This window comes from Panthera leo, chromosome D1 (assembly GCF_018350215.1).
Source record: "Panthera leo isolate Ple1 chromosome D1, P.leo_Ple1_pat1.1, whole genome shotgun sequence".
In the NCBI taxonomy this organism is placed as follows: Eukaryota; Metazoa; Chordata; class Mammalia; order Carnivora; family Felidae; genus Panthera; species Panthera leo.
The window spans coordinates 76330028-76351225 of NC_056688.1; the positions used below are offsets into that span (position 1 = coordinate 76330028).

The 21198-nt window shown below is 38.5% G+C and overlaps 1 protein-coding gene across 3 annotated transcripts in view; it reads left to right on the plus strand.

The window, feature by feature from the left end:
- The window catches only part of NELL1 (neural EGFL like 1), an 876810-nt gene that overhangs the window by 169690 nt on the left and 685922 nt on the right, over positions 1-21198 (plus strand). For all 3 annotated transcript variants that reach the window (XM_042906351.1, XM_042906353.1, XM_042906352.1), the window contains exon 5: positions 1581-1677. In XM_042906351.1, coding sequence (XP_042762285.1) covers positions 1581-1677 — 97 coding nt within the window. The remainder of the gene's footprint in view (positions 1-1580; positions 1678-21198) is intronic.

Below are 21198 nucleotides of genomic sequence, written 5' to 3' on the forward strand. Positions count from 1 at the left end.
GAGATGGAGCTGATATATTTAGAGCTTTCTCCATTGAATACCTTCCATGTATTATTAGGAAATAGCACATTTCTAGTGGAGAATAAGAGAGTGATGGACAGTACAGCGAAGTTCCAAGGCTGCGGTGTGACTGCTCCCGACTCCCAACTGTCACACTCATTCATTGGCCTTGACTCAACTGGATGGTCTCTCAGTTCTTGCCTTTGGAGAACCAGTGGAGGAATGTGCCACTCTTTGGCAGAGGACAGTCAGCTCCCTTCCAGCACGGAGACCTGATGAGTTGTCAGAACTTCCTTACTCTGGAAGTACCTGGAGCTGGCTCCTCGCGCAACTGCTCTGAGCATGTACTGAAGAGGGCAAGGAAGGATAGACCATCAGGAGGAATTGAAATTCGTCTACGGTCTCTATGGCACCCCATCCAGAACCTTCTGAGCATCTAAGGATAAGTCGAATTCTTAGGCAAGCTCTTCCTTCCCCTTCTCAGCAGAGACAGTGTTGAGAGGCACTTGGTAGAGGTGAGGTGGAGGCCTGTGATCAGCTGGTGTTTGCAGAGACTATTTCTAAAGAGAGCAAAAATCTCAGGATTTGTGAGTAGGGCAGAACAATTGAGACCATACCATTGTTCACTAGGTTCTGTGGGTACCTTCAAAGATCCTGGGGCTGTTGCTTCCTGCAAGTTATTTGTCTTCATATATCTTAGGAAGGTTTTGTTTTCATGTACAGAACTTTCTTTTCTTGCTCCTTGAGGGGAGGATTTTGTAGGTCTGGCTTATTTTATCTCTCATTGCCTTGTGTGGAGCTTGTATCAAAAAAAGTACTCAAAAGAGGTGCCTGGGTGGCTCAGTTGGTTGAGTGTCTGACTTCAGCTCAGGTCATGATCTTGTGGTTTGTGAGTTCTAGCCCCACATCAGGCTCACTGCTGTCAGTGTGGAGCCGACTTTGGGCTTTTCTCTGCCCCTCCTCCACTTGCGCACACACTCTCTCAAAAATAAACATTAAAAAAAAGTGCTCAATAAATAAATATTGGTTGTATGATTTTGTGCACTAAGGATATTGTCATGTGGGCAACTACTACTCTTCTGTTAAGAGGAATGTAGAAGTGAGGAGCAGCTAGATAAACCAAAGTCAGGGAGGAGTAGAGTGCAAAGGGGTGTACCTGGGCTTTGCAGCCAGGAAGAGGGAGATCCTCATCCCAACTTTATTACTCCCTGTCTTAACTTGGTTGACCCATTTATGTTCTCTGAACCTCAGCTTTCTCACCTGCAAATGTGGATCAGACCACTTTACTCACAGAGCATGTGTAAGGTTTATTACTCAAAGTAGACAGTTAAAAATGTTTTCTTCCTCCTTTCCCTGCCCAAAGGGTGACGATAGAAAGCCAACAGAGGTCCAGTTAACGTGTCCAAGTGTTGTCAGGAAGTAGATCCCTACATTCATGTTACCCATAATCTGAAATGTGCCACATACTGCTTCTATCTCTCCATACCAGCAGCTAATGCCATGAGTGCTTCAAACAACATACATACCCTTTGGTTCTCCTTTGAGCCTCTTCACTAGTAACTGTTTTTTTGCCTCTACAGGATTTATGAACGTGTGATAGACCCTCCTGAAACCAACCTTCCCCCAGGAAGCAATGTATGGCTTGGTCAACGCAATCAAAAGCATGGCTTATTCAAAGTAAGCACTTCTTTCTACTTCTGCCATGTAGTTTTCTATGTGCTTGACACGAATAATTGTCAGAACAATTCTATGAAGTAGGTGCTTTGAAACTAGGCAGAGTTGAGTGATTTGTTCAAGATTGCGTAGGATGATGCATAGTGTAAATCATCCTCCACATGTTTCTGACTGACCTAATTCTGGGAGACAGGATAATCTTCAAATTGGCTTCCATTCTCAGAATCTTGGGGTGCATGGACACTGAGCTTTTGCTTTTCTTATCTATAAAGAGAGTAATACAATAACTGTGTTATTATACTTTATAGAAACAGGATACATTGATAAAATGAAGAAGTTAAAAACTTCATGAAATTTTAAGAAAGTCTTGTTCTTCAATAGAATGGCAGTCTTTTGCTTCTGGCATTGCGGTAGAATAGATATTTTAAAAAATTCTGCTTCAGAATGCCTATAAATGTTGGATAAAACGGAACAAAAATCTTTGAAGACCCATCATTGCACTTATAAGAAAGGAAATTCTTAGAGGCCAAATATGTGGAGAAAAGTGAAAACCAGAGGGAGGGATGTCTGCCAGTACCAAGAATTTGAAAATGTCTTTTCTGTTATTCCCATTTGAGTGAGATATACTTGACCTATAACACTTTGTAACTTTAAGATGTATAACTTTTAGATTTGATAGACTTGTATGTTGCAAAATGATTATCAGCAGTATTAACCAACACCTCCCTCATCTTACATAATTATCATTTCTTGTCATGAGATCATTTAAGACCTACTCTCTTAGGAAAATTCAATTACATAATACAAGATTAGGCACTATAATGACCATGTTGTACATTAGATCCCCAGACCTTATGTGTGTTATATCTGGAAGTTTGTATACTTAGACTAGCATCTCCCCATTTCCCCCAGCCCGTGGCAACTAGCATTCCACTGTCTCTCTGAATTTACGTTTTTTGGATTGTACGTATAAGTGGTGTCATGCGGTATTTGTTTGTCTCTTATTTCATTTTGCATAATGCCCTCCGAGTCAATTCGGAAATGTTGAAAATGGCAGGATTTTTTTCGCTCGTGGCTGAATATATTCTATTGTATACATACCACAACTTTTTTAGCCATTCATCTGTTGACCTATACTTAAATTTTTTAATGTTTTATCTGTTGTGAGTATTGTGGCAATGAATATAGGGGTGAAAATACCTCTTTGAGGAAGTGCTTTAATTTCTTTTGGCTATGTACTCAATAATACACCCAGATGTGGGATTGCTGGATGGTATGGTTGTTTTATTTTTAACTTTTTGAGGAATTTCCATAGCTATACTAGTTTATATTTCCACGGTGTACAAGGGTTCCTTTTTATTCACACTTGTTATTTTTTGTCTTTCTGATGATAGCCATTTTAATATGTGTGAAGTGATATTTCATTGGGGTTTTGATGTGCATTCCCAGATGATTAGTGTTGTTGAGCACCTCATGTACGTATTGACCGTTTGCACATCTTTGGAAAAATGACCATTGAGTTCCTCTGCCCTTTTATAATCAGCTTTTATTTGTTTATTTGCTGTTGTGTCATATGAGTTTTTAAATATGTTTTGGTTATTAACTTCTTATCAGGTTGCTGATTTGCAAATGTTTACTCCCATCCCATAGGATGCCTTTTAATTTTGTTGATTGTTTCCTTTGCTGTGTAGAAGCTTTTTGTTTGTAGATCCACTTATTAATTTTTGCTTTCATAGCTTATGCTTTTGGTGTCCTATCCAAAAAATAATTGCCAAGACCAATGCCAAGGAGCTTTTCCCCTGTTTTCTTCTAGGAGTTTTATGGTTTCAGATCTTGCGTTTAAGTCTTTAATCTGTTTTAATTTTTTTGTGAGTGGTAATACAGGAATCCAACTTGTTCTTAATGCGGTTATCCAGTTTTCCCAAAACCATTTGTTGAAGAGACCATTCTTTCCTTATTTGTCAAGGAGTCGTTGATTATATATGCAGCGGTTTATTTTTGAGCTCTTGATCCTGTTCCTTTGGTCTATGGTTTTTTCTTTTCTTTTCTTTTCTTTTCTTTTCTTTTCTTTTTTCTTTTCTTTTCTTTTCTTTTCTTTTCTTTTTTATTTTTTTTTGCCAGTATCATACTTCTTTGATTACTAGACCTTTGTAGTCTACATTTGACTCTTGCACAGAAGGGGTTTGAACTACACGTGCCTACTTACACAGGGATGTTTTTCAATAAATGCAGTACAGTACTGTAAGTCTATTTTCTCTCAGGATTTTCACATTTTTCTTTAGCTTTATTGTAGGAACACAGTATATAATACATAAAGCTTACAAAATATGTGTTGTTTATGTTATTGGTAGGACTATAGTCAACAGTAGGCTATTAGTAGTTAAGTATTGGGGGAGTCAGAAGTTACTAATCCCTGCATTGATAAAGGGTCTAATGTAGTTTGAAATCAGGAAATGTGATGCATTTAGCTTTGTTCTTCTTTCTTAGGATTGATTGCTTTGGCTCTTAGGTCTTTTGTGGTTTGAAACAAATTTTTTATTTTTTTGTTTGAAAGTGCCAGTCAGATTTTGATAGGGATTGCACTGAGTCTGTAAAAGGGTTTTGGTAGTATGGATATTTAAACAGTATTCTTCCAATTGATGAATATGGATATCTTTACATTTGTGTCTACTTCAATTTTTTTTTTCTTTTTTTTTTAATTTTTGGGACAGAGAGAGACAGAGCATGAACGGGGGAGGGGCAGAGAGAGAGGGAGACACAGAATCGGAAACAGGCTCCAGGCTCCGAGCCATCAGCCCAGAGCCCGACGCGGGGCTCGAACTCACGGACCGCGAGATCGTGACCTGGCTGAAGTCGGACGCTTAACCGACCAAGCCACCCAGGCGCCCCTCTTTTTCTTTTTTTTAATCAAAGTCTTATAGTTTTCAGTGTACAGATTTTTCACCTTCTGGTTAATTTCCTAAGTATTACACTGTTGTTGATGCTGTTGTGAATAAGATTCTTTTATTTTTCAGATATTTCATTGTTAGTGTATGGAAATGCAACTGATTTTTGTATGTTGATTTTGTAACCTGCAGCTTTACTGACTTCATTGATTAGTGCTAAAAGTTTTTTGGTGGAATATTCTATGCTCAATTTTCTGAGTCTTTTTATTATGAAGGAGGTTGTATTTTGTCAATTCTTTTTCTGCATCTATGAGATGATATGATTTTTTAAATCTCATTCTATTAGGGTGAGTCACATTTATTGATTAGCATATGTTGAACCATTTTTTGCATTCTAGGGATAAATCTGCTTGATCATGATGTATGATTCTTTAATGTGTCATGAATTCAGCTTGTTAATATATTTTTATATCTATATTCATCAGGGTTATTGGCCTGTAGTTTTCTTGTAGTATTCTTCCTTGATTTTGGCATAGGATAATGCTGGTCCTCTTAAGTTAGTTGGTGAATTTTGGGAAGACTCAAATTTGGAAGAGTTTGAGAAGGATTGGTGTTAAATTATACTTAAGTGTTTGGTAGAATTCACCGATGAACCCATTTGGTCCTGGGATTTTCTTTTCCTTTAAAATTGAAGGTATAATTTACATAAAGCATAAGTCATTCCTTCCAATGTGCAGTTTTGGGTTTTAGAAAATTGATAGAGTCACATACCCACCATCATAGTCAAGATGAAGGACAATACCATAACCTCCCCAAATTCCCTTTTAACACTTTTGATTCATCTCTTCTAATCCTGAATGGCTACTAACCACTGATCTATTGTCTGGCCCTATAGTTTTGCCTTTCCCAGAATATTCTACAAATGAAATCATATATATATGTATGTATGTTGAGGTTCACCCATGTTATATGCATCAATGATTCTTTTTTATGGTACTCTAATTCTGTAGTATGGGTGTACTACAGTTTGTTTATCCATTCCTCAATTACTAGACATTCAAGTTATGAGTTTTGGCCATTTACGTATAAAGCCACTAAAAATGCTTGCACATAGGTGTTTGTATGAACACAAGTTTTCTTTCGGGTATGTATCATTGGGATTGCTAGGCTGTTTATGAAACGTATGTTTAACTTGATAAGAAAATGCCATTGTATTTTCCAAAGTGGCCATACTATTTTGCAATGCTACAACGATGCGTGGAAGTCCCAGTTAGAGCTTTAAATTTCAACAGTCTGTGCAGGATGGGAAGAATGTCCTAGATCTCATGCAAGATTGGAAGATGGAGCAGAAACTTCTAAAACCAAGCCACAATTTAGAAGACTACATCTCTAGCCAAGGGTGGACAGAAGCGTCTACTACTTAGCCACAGGAAGCAATCCAGTAACTAGTCTTTCTCCACCTCAGTTTCACACAGTTCTGTAATGAGAATTTGAAACCATAGTCCTGCTATCATGCAGCCTGGAAATTTGGATTTATTTTGCCCATGAAGTTCAAGAAACTGTCTTAAAGCATTCCTGGATTGGGAACCTTGGGATTCTGGATGAAGAAAATACAAATTATCTTTGGAGAAGTTTTCCTTCTACGCAGACCTCACAGGATTCCCACAGATTAAGATCATGCAAATAGAATTTTAAGTCCTTATGAGTGAGAGTTAGAAGGAATAACAAACTTTGAATTAGCCCTCAAAGGGCTGCAGAAATTGAAATTACAAGAAAAGAAATTTTGAAAATCCTGATGTTTTAAAATGTTTAATGCAACAAAATAACCAATTGTGATGACTAGAGAGTATAAATATGATGAGGGAGATCTGAACCAAAAAGAAGTTCCAGAAAAAAAAAATATAGGTATTGAAGTAAAAGAAAAAACCTCAACCCACTAAACAGTAAATTAGACACAGGTGGGGAGAGCATTTGTAGAGTAGAAAATATTGTCAAAGTTATTACCTTAATAGTGGGAAGCTAAAGAGAGGGAAATAGAAAAAAGCTTAAAATGTAGAGAAGAAATTTAGAAAAAAATGTTACATATGTGTTTAGTGTGTTTATATTCATACCTATATATTTGAAAAATCCAGAAGATAATAGAAGGGGTTATGGGCTCCATTAGAAGTATGATGGCTAAGAATTCTCTAAAATTGATAAAACACTAATTCTGATTATAGCAACTATAATGTAATCAAAGTATATATTAGCTATTGTTGTCTATCAAGAAACTGAGCTATTTTTTAAGCTTCTGAGTTTTTTCTTTAGATCACAATTCTTATTTTTTTATTTTTTATTTTTGAGAGAGAGAGAGACAGACAGAATATGAGCAGGGGAGGGGCAGAGAGAGAGAGGGAGACACAGAATCTGAAGCAGGCTCCAGGCTCTGAGCTGTCAGCACAGAGCCCTAAGCAGGGCTTGAACTCACAGACCAAAGTCTCATTTTATAATCTCATTAGAGATTACTAGCCAAAGTCTGATGCTTAACCAGCTAAGCCACCCAGACGCCGCTACATAACAATTCTTTGTGTGATTAGATGATTTTTCTGGTCTGGTCTGGCTATGCTGTTATATCTTGGGCTCTCACATGTCTGTGGTCATTTGGCAGATCAGCAGGGGGCAGGATGATCTAAGATGGCCTCTTGACATCTCTGGTTGTAGGCTGGCTGTTGACTAGTGTACCTCAGTTCTTCTCCATATGGTCTCATTCTCTAGTGGTCTAGGGGCTTATCCACATGACAGTCTGAAGAGTCCAAGTGTAAGAAGACAGCAAGCCTGAGCTTATTAGTACTTTTCAAGGCTCGGCTTGCCTTACACAGTGGCTAATATTTTATTGCCCAGAGCAAGTCATAACCAAGAGCCAAACTCCTAGTCCATCTCTTGAAGGACTATTCTGTATTTCGTTGCAAGGATATGGATGTGAGGAAGGGAAGAAGTTTGGACCATTTTAATCTATTACACAAGCAAGATAGCCACACTTAGACATATTACTGGAATAGTAGAACCCCCCAAAGACACAGAAAAGATACTAACAATAGCTCCTAAAAGGTAAATTTTCCACAGAAGAATAACAGCTTGAACAGCTGGCTTTTAATCAGTAACAGCAGAAGACAGTGATAATAGAAAGAATTTTTTTCAAAGTTTTCGAAGAAAATCACTCCCAAATGTAGTAGCATATATCCAGCTTAATTCTCATTTGAGAATGAGCATGAGATAAGAACTTATAGATAAATAAAACTGTTTTATGACCAACAGGTGCTCGTTAAAGAAACTTTGCAAAAGAAAAGACATACAAAATACAAGGGGGAATTGGTGAACAAATGGGGAGTATACACAAACCTTAATCATTACTTGATTAAATAATAATGCCCAATTTTGGAAAAAATAAAAATATTACAAGACAAAATGCTGGGGCTATCTGATTTTAAAGTACTATAAGGCCTGTATTTAGAAAATGAATAGAGAAATTGGCTAACTATATTAAATTAAGTTCACATGTTAAAAATTCACCAACACAAAAATAAAAATATTACTTCCAGATTTAAATTTTTTTTTTAAGATTTATTCATTTTTTCAGAGACACAGAGAGACTGGGGGGGGGGCAGGGGGGAGAGAGAGACACACACACACAGAATCTGAAGCAGGCTCTAGGCTTTGAACTGTCAGCACAGAACCTAACAGGCACAGGGTTCGAACTCACAGCCTGTGAGATCATGACCTGAGCTGAAGTCCGGTGCTTAACCAACTGGGCCACCCAGTTGCCCTCACATTTAAGTATTTGAGAAAGAGATATTTGTAAAAAGTTCTATCAACCCTCTTTAACAAAAACTGTGAAAATGAAGGAAAAAAAAAGGGATTCATGAATGTTGGGAGTGAAATGCCTAAAAAAAAAAAAAAGAGAGAAAAAGAAACAGGCCAAATGAAAGAAAAAGGAGCTGTAGAATGCTCTGGCATGATCAAACTTCAAGGCACCCAAAATTACCACATAATAAACAATTTTAAAGATGCATACACCTGATATGTAACTTAAATATACATTGCAGCATTACAGAATACTCTGGAAGGATGGTGTTCTCACTATAGGGTGCTAGGTCAACTGAATATCCCTATGGGGAAATACTAATCCTGGACTCTATTTCCCACTACATGCAAAATCAATTCTGGGGGATTATAGATGTAAATCTGAAAGGTAAACCAGTAAAGCCTAAAAAGATAGGATAGAAAAATATCTTTATGGCCTTGATGTAGGAAAAAATATTTCTTAAATAAGTTATAAAATAACTACAAAGAGAAAGTTTGATGTACTTAAAATTTGCAAGCCCCCCCCAAATATGTAAGAGAGTAAAATAGAAACTATCCAATTAGTTCTATCCTACAAAGGCCAAAAAGGCAGAAAAATTGATGAGTAAAGTATCCAACTTGAGATGTTAGCAAATGGAAATAAATAAATGAAAGAAGAAATGAAAAAATAAACATATAAGAATAGAAATGAAAATAAGGAGTAGGATACAATAGACAAGATCTGGAAAAACACAATTTGATCATTTGAAAAGACAAATCTGGAAGTTTGAGCAAGAAAAAATGAGAGAAAGCATTAAAAAAACCAAAATACTGCAAATACTAAAACAGTAATTAATCATTGATTTTATATAATAAAATGGAAAATTAGAGAAAAATAGGCAATTTCCTGAAACTATAAATTATCAAAATGGACTTTGGAAATGAAACATGGTCTTAGAATCAATAAAGTATTCTAAGGAATTCATGATATAAAATCTGTATTAGCTTTCATTGCAAAGCAAGTTTATTCAAAGCTTAGTGGCTTGAAACAGCAAGTATTTAGCTCACAATTTTGTGCATTGGTGCTTTGGGTTGGGCTGAGATGACTGATTCTTGTATTCTGAGGGTTCACTCATGCAGTTTGAGCAGCTTCTGGTTTTCTGGGGACTGGCTATACTGGAATGGACTTAGCTGGGATGGCACATCTCTCCTTCATGTGATCTCTTATTATCAGCAGTCTAGCCTGATCTTCTTTATAAGTCGGCTGATGAGGGTTTCCAGAGCTGGAGTAGAAATATGCAGGGTCTTTGGAAGCCAAGGCTGAAAACTTGCACATTGTATTTTGTTGCATTATATTGGCCAAAGCAAGTTTTAAGGCCAGACTCAAGGATATGGGAAATAGATTTCATCTTTTGATGGGAAATACTACAAATTCCCATTGCACAGGGTAGCAGTCTGGTAAGGAGCAAAGGATTGTGACCGATTTTCACAATTTACCATGTCTCTCCACCAAACAACCACTGGCTTCAGACAGTTTTACAGGGGAGTTTTATCACATCCAAGGAAATGATTCCTATCTTGTATAAATTCTTATGGAGAAGAGAATAAATGAAAATATCTCCCATCTCATTTATGAAGATAGTTGAGCATTCAACTCTTGATTTCTGCTCAAGTTGTGACCCCAGGGTCATGGGATCAAGCTCTGCATCAGGCTCCACGTTGAGCCTCAAGCCTGCTTAAGATTGTTTATCTCCATCTGTCCCTCTCCCCAGCTCTCATGCATTCTCATTCTCTCTCTCTCTCTCTCTCTCTCTCTCTCTCTCTCAAATTAAAAAAAAATGGAGTTTTATAATACACTGTACTTTTGAACACAGATTAGATTAAAAATTCTAAAAAAAAAAAATAACGTAAATTAGCAATCCAAATCTAGCTGTGTGTGTCTGGATGTGTGTGAGACCAAGTTGGTGATTTCAACAATGCTAAACTACTTTTATCAATACATCGACTAATACAAGTCACATTAAACAGAAAAATCTATGGTTATCTCCGGAGGGAGAAAAAGCACTAGATACAATTCAGTACTGACTCATGATAAATTCTTAGCAAAATAGGAATTGAAGGAAACTTCATTAAACTGAAAGTGTGCATGAAGCAAACATGCAAAAACGATTGTTCTTATAGTTTAAATATTAAGAGAATTCCTGTTATAATCTGGAATCTTACAAGAATCTTTATTACCATAATTTATTTTCAACATGATAGTGTAGGTCCTTCTGGCAGAAAAACAAATCCCAACCCCCAAAATGTCCCCACGCACCCCTCAAAACACAAGGGTTAGTAAAAAAAAAAATAGTGAGAAATTATATAATGGATTGCATAGAAAATAGAATTCACAAATTATTACAGTTACCAAGATTGTTCTGAAACAGTGCTGGATATAAAAACCAGAGAGAAAATCAATTGCATTGCTGAAAAAAGTAGCATCAACAAAATGCAGTTAAATAGAATATTTCATTTATAAGATCAAAAAATGTATAAAGTGCTTAAGGATAAAAATATATGTATAATGATTATGGAAAAAATATAAAAATTTTTTAAAAATCATTAGAGAAGACCTAAATGAGGACAGGTGCTTGGAGAAGGCTTAAAAATGGCAATTCTACTCAAATTGATTTCTCAATTGGATGAACTTATAATAAATTCCCCAAAGGATTTTATTTTCTTTTTTTTTTTAATTTTTTTTTTCAACGTTTTTTATTTATTTTTGGGACAGAGAGAGACAGAGCATGAACGGGGGAGGGGCAGAGAGAGAGGGAGACACAGAATCGGAAACAGGCTCCAGGCTCCGAGCCATCAGCCCAGAGCCTGACGCGGGGCTCGAACTCACAGACCGCGAGATCGTGACCTGGCTGAAGTCGGACGCTTAACCGACTGCGCCACCCAGGCGCCCCAAAGGATTTTATTTTCTGATAAAATCTGCAAGCTGATTTTAAAAATGATATGGAAGAATAAAGACCAATAATATTTCTGCAGTAAAAGGAATGGCTTTCAGATCTTATTATAAGCTTATAGCAATCAACAGTTTGATATCCATGTAAGGATTGGCACATGAATTAAGAGAATAGCCTGGAGAGGCCAGAAGGGGACTTTTTATTTGTGGCAACTTGATACATAACTGAATTGGCATTCCTGATCTATGAGGAAGGGATGTATTCATAAAGAAATGGTTATGAAAATCACTGCTTTAAGTATTTCATGTATATACTAATTGATGTAATTGATTTTGGTGTGTATTGTCAGGAAAAGCTTTAATATATTTGGAAACCATACACCAAAATCAATTACAATTAAATACATAAATGTGTTGCACCTGGGTGACTCTGTTGACCATCCAACTCTTGATTTCAGTTCAGGTCATGATCTCATGGTTGATGGGATCACGTCCCAAGTTGGGCTCTGCATTGATAGCTCAGAGCTTGCTTGGAATTCTATCTCCCTCCCTCCCCTCCCCCCCTCCACTAGGTACCAGTGCCTGTTCTCTCTCTCTCTCTCCCTCTCTCCCTCTCTCCTCCTCTCCTCCTCTCCTCCTCTCCTCCTCTCTCCCCCTCTCCCCCTCTCTCCCCCTCTCCCCCTCCCTCCCTCTTCCTCTCTCTCTCTCTCTCTCTCTCTCTCTCTCCCTCTCTCTCTCCCTCTCTCTCCCCCTCTCTCTCCCTCTCTCTCCCTCTCTCTCCCTCTCTCTCTCTCTCTCTCTCCCTCTTCCTTTCTCTCTCTCCCTCTCTCTCCCTCTCTCCCTCTCTCTCCCTCTCTCCCTCTCTCTCCCTCTCTCTCTCTCTCTCCCTCTCTCTCTCTCTCTCTCTCTCTCTCTCTCTCTCCCTCTCTCTCTCTCTCTCTCTCCCTCTCTCTCTCTCTCTCTCTCTCCCTCTCTCTCTCTCTCTTCCTCCCTCCCTCCCTTCCTCCTGCCCCCACCCCCAAATAAATAAGCATTAAGCAAAATACCTAAGTGTGAACTTTGCAAGTTTTAGAAGACAATATGGGAGCATATATTCATGATCACAGGGTGGGAAAGAAGCAATAATAAGTATAAAGCCGTTAAAGATACTATTGACAAATTTAATATACAAAACAAGTTGAATATGTTTCTCAAAGATGACCTGGGCAACCAGATCAATTAGTAGAGCATATCCAGTAGAGAAGTGTTAAAATCAGTAAGATGCTCATAAATCAATAAGAAATCAGGCAAAAGGTATAAAAAGGCAGTTTCCCAAAGTGGAAACATGTGAATAACCAATGAATTTATTAAAAGAAATGCAATTTCAGTAGTTATCTTGGAAATACAAACTAAAAACACCATGAAATACCATTTCTTACCCCTCAGCCTGGCAAAAATGAAAACAAAAATAGGATGATGCTCAGTGTGGGAGAGGTTAATCGAGCCACGGTGGTGGAAACTTGAATTGGTTGAGCCACTAAGGAGGGCAGTTTGGGAGTTTTTGTATAAAATTAAAGGCATGCATATCTTATGACACATGACCCCAACTTCTATACACATTGAAGAAAGTTTGACATGTAGCCAAGAAGATATGATGTACAGTCCTCACGGGAGCTTTTTTAATGTAAAAAAATTTGGAGAAAAAGGTGTGTATCAGTGGGATGATGTTTGAATAAATGGTAGAATCCTATAAATAAACACCAAAATCATTGAAATTAAAGTAGCAGGAGAAAATTATAGTATTAAGTAATTTAAAAATGCAAGACATTTCAATTTATTGCTTATTTATACATTCACATATGTAAAAAAATAAATACATGGGAATAAGCACTAAATTTACAAGTTTACTTCTGAGAGGAAGGAATAGAAATTTAAGGATGGACACTCAGAAGACTTCAACTATAGTGATTTTTCATTTCTTAAGGTGGGTGCTACATTTGCAGGCATTAGCTTTATTTTGCTTTCAACTCTTTTGTATGTCCTAGATACTAAAAGAAAAAAAAAAGAACATGTCACAGGGTTCCTGGGTGGCTCAGTCAGTTAAGCATCCACTCTTGATTTTATCTCAGGTCATGATCTCACCGCTTTTGAAACAGAGCCCTGTGCTGACAGCGTGGAACCTCCTTGAGATTCTCTTTCTCTCCCTATCTCTCTGCCCCTACCCCTCTTGTGTGGATGTGTGTGCTCTCCCTCAAAAATAAATCTTTAAAGTCAATACACACACACACACACACATATAAGTATATATACACACACATCTGAATATATACATGCGTGATTTTTCCACGTTCCCTTATTTTCCATGTTTCTAAGAATCCACGGAAATTTGTCCAGATGTCTCAGTTCTAAACTGACTCACATTTAATGCTCTTTCTTGTTCTGTAGTTAGTTATTTCTTGGTGAAGCTACACTTTCCTTGGGGACTTGGGTCTGAAATGAAGGACAGCACTGGTTCCCAAGTCCGGGAACACTTCAAAATATTGCAGAGACATAGTAACATGTGTTGATGATGGTCTAGATTAGAGTTTTACCTTGGTCTCTAGAATGATCACAAACTGTAATATATGTTCAACAATTAACATAGGTAGCTGGATGATTGCAAAATGGCATAGTAGGCAGCTAGCTCTGAGCCTCTGTCCCTCTGTAGAAACATAAAAAATAAGCAGGAATTGTCAGAACCAATTTTGTTAAAATTTAGGAAAATAGTCAAAGGTTTAAAGCAAACTAAGTAAATTCTCAATCAAGAATAAGTGCAACATTAAAGTAGTAGGAAAGCTTTGTGATATCTTTTTACCCTTGCCTCATACTGGTCATAGCTCAGTAGCATCTCATTGTCAGTCTGTGTTCTCAGTGTGGGACAGTGGTCCCTGATTCTGGAGGGAGCGGAGACCTTATTTACATATCATAAGGTAAATCCATTCTGTATGGAACTACCTGAAGGACTGGTACGAGACACTTGTCTAAGAACTCTTCTGGGTCAGGAAAGTGACAGGTGTTGCCTGAAAATATTGCAAATGTAACATAATTTGCAGCTGCTTCAGGAAAGAAGTGCTGTTGACACATAATAGACCACATAAAGCCAGGATGAAATGCTAAGGAGAGAGAGTCTTTGGGAAATCATGGTATTGAACAGCACCTGCGCATAGAAAGTGCACATGCATTGTCCAAAGCCAAATACATGTTCAGAAAAGGCTCAGACACTCTAAGCTGGGTCTTTGGGCTGATCTCCAGGATTAGTGCAAGCATGTCTAAGTATTAAAGGAGAAGGCATCCAGTATCTTTCCATTCCTCCTTCTATTTCCCTCCCTTTCTCCATCTCCCTCCCTCCCTCCCTCCCTCCCTCCCTCCCTCCCTCCACCTTCACTCCTCTCCCTTTGCTACTCTGCCCCCCCCCCCCCCCTTCTCCTTCTAGCATTCAAGGAAGTCAGTCTAAAAACTATATGAACACAAGCTCAGGACCAGGCAAGATAAGGAATATAGTCTCTTTAAAAAAAAAATTGGGAAAGTCCTTTAACAAATGCACTGCTAGAGCATTCAGCAATAAAACAAAGCAAAACCCAGGAATCCCTGGAGAAGGGAGAGAATTCTCTTTCTAGATCTCAAGTCACTATAGTATTCAAATGGCCAGTGTTTAAATAAAATCACAAGGTATTGCCATTCACAGGAATAAAATAGACAAAAACCAACTCTGTGCAAGCCTAGACAGTGGACTTACTAGATAAGATTTTAAAACCACCATACTAAATGGGCATAAGGAGCTATAAAGGAAAACATACATGAAGAACTAAGAAGTTAGGAAAATTAGGTATGAATACATGAGAATATCCATGAAGAGACAGGAATTATAAAAAGGAGCCAGACAGTCTGCAGCTAAGAAGTACAACTGAAATGCAAAATTGACTAGAAGAAAGATTTGGGCAGGCTGGAGCATCACTGGACTTGAAGATAAGACCATTGGAATTAACCATTGTGAGCTGCAGAAAGAAAAATGTGGGTACCGGGAGATGAATCTGTTTGAAATCATTCTACCACTACCACATGCTTTCCCACGACACTGCCTCCACTGCCTTCATCACTTTTAGTGTGGTCTCAAGTACAGGCAGGGCTGACTTCATGGGCAGTTGACCTGTGCAGTCCCATGGGGTGCTAAACTTAGAAGGCCCGTGATGGGCTTCATTCTCTGCCGTTGCTGTCTTTAACATTTCAATAAATTTTGAAAGGGCTCTGCCAATTACGTAGTTGGTCCTGAATATAACTCATGTGGGTGTTTATTAGTGACACACTCTAGATTGTAAGCTTTACCAGAGTGAGAACTGGGTCTGTGTTATTCAGCAAGTGCTTAGAATAGGACAAGGTTGGGGCTCCTGGGTGGCTTAGTCGGTTGAGCATCCAACTTGGGCTCAGGTCATGATCTCACAGTTCGTGAGTTCGAGCCCTGCGTCGGGCTCTGTGCTGACAGCTTGGGGCCTGGAGCCTGCTTCGGATTCTGTGTCTCCCTCTCTCTCTGCTCCTCCCCTGCCTACACTCTCTCTTTCAAAAATAAAGATTAAAAAAAAAAATAGAGAATAGTACAAGGTATGTGGTTGGCAGACAACATACTCTGAAGTACAGACTACAAATCTATCATATTCCTGGCAGAGTGGCCAAGTTTTCTCTCACAAAAGTAATGCAGATTATATAAGAATACGTATTAAAAGCACTTAACGCTTAGTGGGTTACAACACGCATCCTCCCCCTTTCTTGGTTACACATTTAATACTCGCTGTGTGCTTAAAGTTAACACTACATTGTGGAAGTGATTGGCACTTTTCTTGCCTTTGAGGGACTTCGGTTTCAGTTAGGAGCTGGTAATTAAGTAAGAGAGGGAGAGTGGTAAGCTTGCTGAGTGTTGCCTTGTAGCTGTCAGGAACCTTGTGCTTAAGAGCCCAGCTACCTGATACAGGCAGAAAACACAAGGAGTATTCATAGACTGAATCATTTTGCTGCAGAGGTGGGTTGTAGGTGGTGGAAGAGTAGACAGTTATTGAATGCTTCCTGCATTCTCTATCTTGTCTGCCCTACATATATTCTCTCTGTTAATTACATTTCATCTGCAGAGCATCCTAATGAGGTAGCTGTAATCCGAACTGTATAGATGAGACAATGGGACTTGGGGGTTGAGCAAGTTGTCAGTCTTACATAGTTTGTGAGTGATAGAAATGGGATTTAAACTTAGCCTTCCCCCCCTCCGTCGAGCTTATGCTCATTCATTCATTCATTCATTCATTCATTCAACATCTATTTTTTAGGCTTACTTACCCCGTTCCATTAACTGTTAGATGGTGAACACATTTCACTTCTCAGCGTCCCATGGAGGAGACACACCCTGTTGTCTTTTTCTGGAGCTCCAGCCCAAAGGTACCAGTGAGAAGCACCAGAAGGGGTTTGCCAGTTCCACCCTGATCCTCTCATTAGGGAGCAATGTGATTCTCCTTGTTGCCCAACAAAGTAGCCTCATCAAATGGCTTTTTTGAAGGAACTTTTCAAAACTCCTCTCCCCCATAGAATTTTATCTGTCAGTCAGTGCTTCTGGCCATCCTTTGGTGAGATGGCACCGGTAAGGGTAACATGTCAGTGTCTCTTTATAGAAACATTATCTTGATCAGTCCACTGCTGCAGAAATCTCCCTTTCTGTAAAAGAGGCAGGCACCCTTTAAGTGAGAGGTTGGTCTATCTTCAGGCTTCTAATTAATATTTATCTTGTAGAAGCTGCCTCCTGGGTCCAAGAACCACACCTGCTTTATTGCTCCAGAACTAAATACGCTTAGTATTGTATTTTTAGGTTAAATACATATAGATGTATTTTTAGGCTAAAATAACATCATTCTCTGTTTTAAATATTAATATGTCGCTTCATAGGCAAAGTAAAAGCAAAATCTCCTCCTTTGTCAAACCTAATTTCTGGGTGCTGGTGGATCCTTGTGGATAGTGCAGTAAAAGTGCTCCTGCTGAAAAAGAGGGGGAGGAAATCACACTTGGTGCCTGGCCCAGGAGCCTTTAGCATGAGGTGATTCCCATCAGAGATCCAGAACACAGGGTGGGGATTTCTTCCTTTCAAGATAGCATCCATCGGAGAAAATAGGTGATTGGTAGTGACAGGCTTCTCTGAATCTTCTGATTGTCAAAGATTTTCATTATTGAGATGGTTGACTACCACTCCATTTCCTTTTGATCAGTTCTGAGCTGATTATACTGTTATTATTCAGAGGTTAAAGAAAGAACAAGTTTAGGTGACTTACAGTGAGCTACAGGATGCTTCAGTGGTTTGGGTGTTCTTACATTATTTCCATCCCAAGGCCATTCACTGAGGCCAAGACTCACTCTCTCTGTCTCTCTGTCTTTCTGTCTCTCTGTCTCTGTCTCTCTCTCTCTCTCTCTCTGTCCCTTGGATTTGGGTTTGAAACCTTTCCCTTACCTGGACATCACTGTCTCCTTAACAGCTGAGCTGTCAGTGGGAAGTGAAATTGATTACAATTTTTTTTTAATGCCACAGCTGTTGTTTCTTACCTCAGCTGGTTCCCATAATTCCACAGATGGTAAACATATGTTTATAGGCACAGAGGAAAAGAAGCTATTTTGGATTCCTCCCTCTCTAATTTTTATTTTTCCTTTCATGCAGAAAGTCAAAGTCACAGAGCTGGGGAATCTTATGCATTTGTAGATTAATATTTCTGTGCATTAAGACTTTGGAAACAGCAGGACAGCTAATGATATGCTAATGAGCTGACAGTTTTTATTGATCGTAATGAAAGTCGACAAGTGTCTTTCTTGGCTTTTATGCAAGCTGGAATATTTTATTAACTGTCTTCAGGGCAGAAATACATAATTGGTTGCATTTTGAAAATCTTCCTTGTGAGTTTCTCAGGTCTTACTTTTTGTCAGCCTGTTGCCAAAGCTTGGGTCCTTGCCAGTTTATAAACAGAACACATCTTCATCCATATATTTACATGCCCAGCAGGAACTCTCCCCACCCCCTTTCCCTTTCAAAGCAATTTGTTTCAATGTTTTAGCATACAAAAAGAGAACCATTTTCTTCAATGTAAACAGAGATCTGCAGGGAAATAAGAGCTTTAAAAAAGAATTAGCATTTGTTTGGTGGCAAAGCTGCTTATATTTCTACCAGAAAGCTCTGAATGTTAGAAGGGTTTGCCTAATCTTAGTTATTCCATACAGAAGAGGGTCCTAATGGTATAATTTTTTCTAATCTTTATTGCATCTTCGTAGATTTCTTCCTGTGAAATGAGAAGTGTTCTTGGAACAATGGAAATGATGGGCATTCATTCCCGAAACAAAAACTCATAATGTACAACCTACCTGGTGCAAATTTATTTTGCAGTGCATGGTGAGCTGAGTACAGGAGGTAGAGAGTGGCAACAGGTGGTTTCAACAAAGAAAAAAAATTATCCACTTTTCCTCTTTCCATAGGTACTAAGAGTGAAAGTTTATTAATTTGGGCTTTGCATTTTAGGGATTTATTTAGACTCTCAGCTTGGCTGAAGTTTAACATTGCAAGACCGATGAAAAAACGGATTGTTTAGCAAATTAGTAGTGTAAATAGGATTGCAGAGGAAGATACTGGCTACTTAAAAGGATCTCTGTTTGCCAGCACTGAAAAATTATTTCAGCAAACTGTTACATCTAATGCAAATAATTTATGTGCAGTTGATTAAGTATCCATTAAAGCAATTAAGGTAGAACCTCGTTTTGATAACATGACCTTGTTGTAACAACATCTTGTAAGCTCATGTAACTATGAGACTTTCTCAAATGGTCTATTTTCTCCTTAATCCATGTTGGAATGGCTTAGCACTGGTAATGGAGTTAGTAGGCCTGTAGTTAATGGCCTAGGATTAAGGTGTCCTTTAGGAAAGCTATTTAGTGTCAAAGCCTTAGGTTTTTCATAGGTCAAATGACCAGGTGATATGGCCCTGGATCAGGAGTCCTCATTGGGTGTATCAAGGTCACCTCAGAAGCTTTTTCAAAATTTATATGATGTTCTCCCTAATCTCTAAAATTCTAATATGCACCCCAATTGTTTATTATTTATTTTTGAGATAGAGAATGTGAATAGGGAAGGGCCAGAGAGATGGGGAGACAGAGGATCTGAAACAGGATCTGTGCTGACAGCAGAGAGCCCCATGTGGGCTCTAACTCACAAACAGATCATGACCTATGCCAAAGTCTGATGCTTAAGTGAGCCACCCAGGCGCCCTCGTATCCCTAGTTTAAAAAACTGATATCCTACAAGATAATTTACAGGTGTACCAGCTCTGAAAATATTGTTCAATATTATATAATTAATAGGTTTTAGGAATTTGATGCTTTTAAAGTGTTTTTTTGTGCCTGCTATGTGAAATATACTGCAACAGGGAGTACAAGGGGACCTAGAGATGAAAATATGATTTTTGCCTTCATGGTGTCTATAATCTAATAATTCTGTTGACTGGTATTCGATTCCAAATCACTGAGGTTTTATTGATATATTAGGATGTGGATGCTGTTTTCACCACTGTGATCTTTTAATGAGTAAACCCTCTTGCTCCTTGCCCCCCCCCCCCCCCAAAGAAAACCTACAAATGACTGACAAAAGAGCAGGGTTTTTCAAAGTGGGGCCTTTTGACTTTTCATCAGAATCATCTTGGGTAGCTTTTAACAATCAAGGTTCCAGGGCCCACTCCAATCCTACTGAAACAGAATTTCAGGGGTAACCCAGGAGTCTGAATGTTAAACGCAAGGTTATTACTCAAACTCAAGGTGTTTACTCAAGGTGATTATTAAGACACTCAAAGTTTGAGAAACACTGCCATGACAGATGTGAAACACAGCATAGGTCTGAAAAAATGAGATCAAGTGAGGTCAGCTAATACATGCCCTACTAGAGTTGCCTTTTTTCAGTTATGTGTAAATACATTTAAAGTTAAATAAGAACTAATAGAAATTCTTCTTATTCTTATTTCATCTTTGGGAGAAGTTGCAGCACTTGAAGGCATGTTATCTATAGAAATCCTCATAGATGACTTTTCTGTGAGAGATAAGACTGAGCTTCTATATAGGCTTATACTTTATGAAACTCTTCTCATTCTCTGAAGAAAACCCCATGCTTAGCAAATGCTGCTTTTATTGACAAACATCCAGGTACGGAAGAGTTCATATGGCACCTTAATGCCCAAGACCTTCTGGTGCTTGTTCTGGGGATGGTGCTAGGATGGATACACACACACACACACACACACACACACACACACACACACTCACTCACTCACTCACTCACACACTCATGCACACACACACATACATGCTCAGACTTCTTTGGGTTACAGTTGGTATTGTATAGTGTATTGCCATCCTTCTTTTAGTCTAGCATAGAATTATATCCATTCAAATAAATCACATTTCCATCTTGATTTATTTGGCAAGAAGAAGTGTTCATGCCACTATTGTGCTGACCCTGATTGCCTTTCCTTAGAAAAGAACACCAAGTGCTTTGAGTTTTGGTGTTAATGGGCATTGAGAAGTCCTCAGCTCTTATTTCTGTTTGCGATCAAGTCAACACCATTGACCTTGACCTAATGGTCTGTGTAACACCCCTTTGTGGTTCAGGTTAAAAGTAGAAAGGCAGAAGTGATGATGGAGGCAGGCAGAAGGAAGGTGTGGGGGAGGCCATTTGTAATTTACAGTGTAACTAAAGTCAGTATTCACTTTAAAAAAATAGGAAAAGGAAAACTGATGTACCTTCTAAGTTATGTTGCTACAGAGTGAGTGGAGGGATATCCTTTTCAGATGTATTTTCCA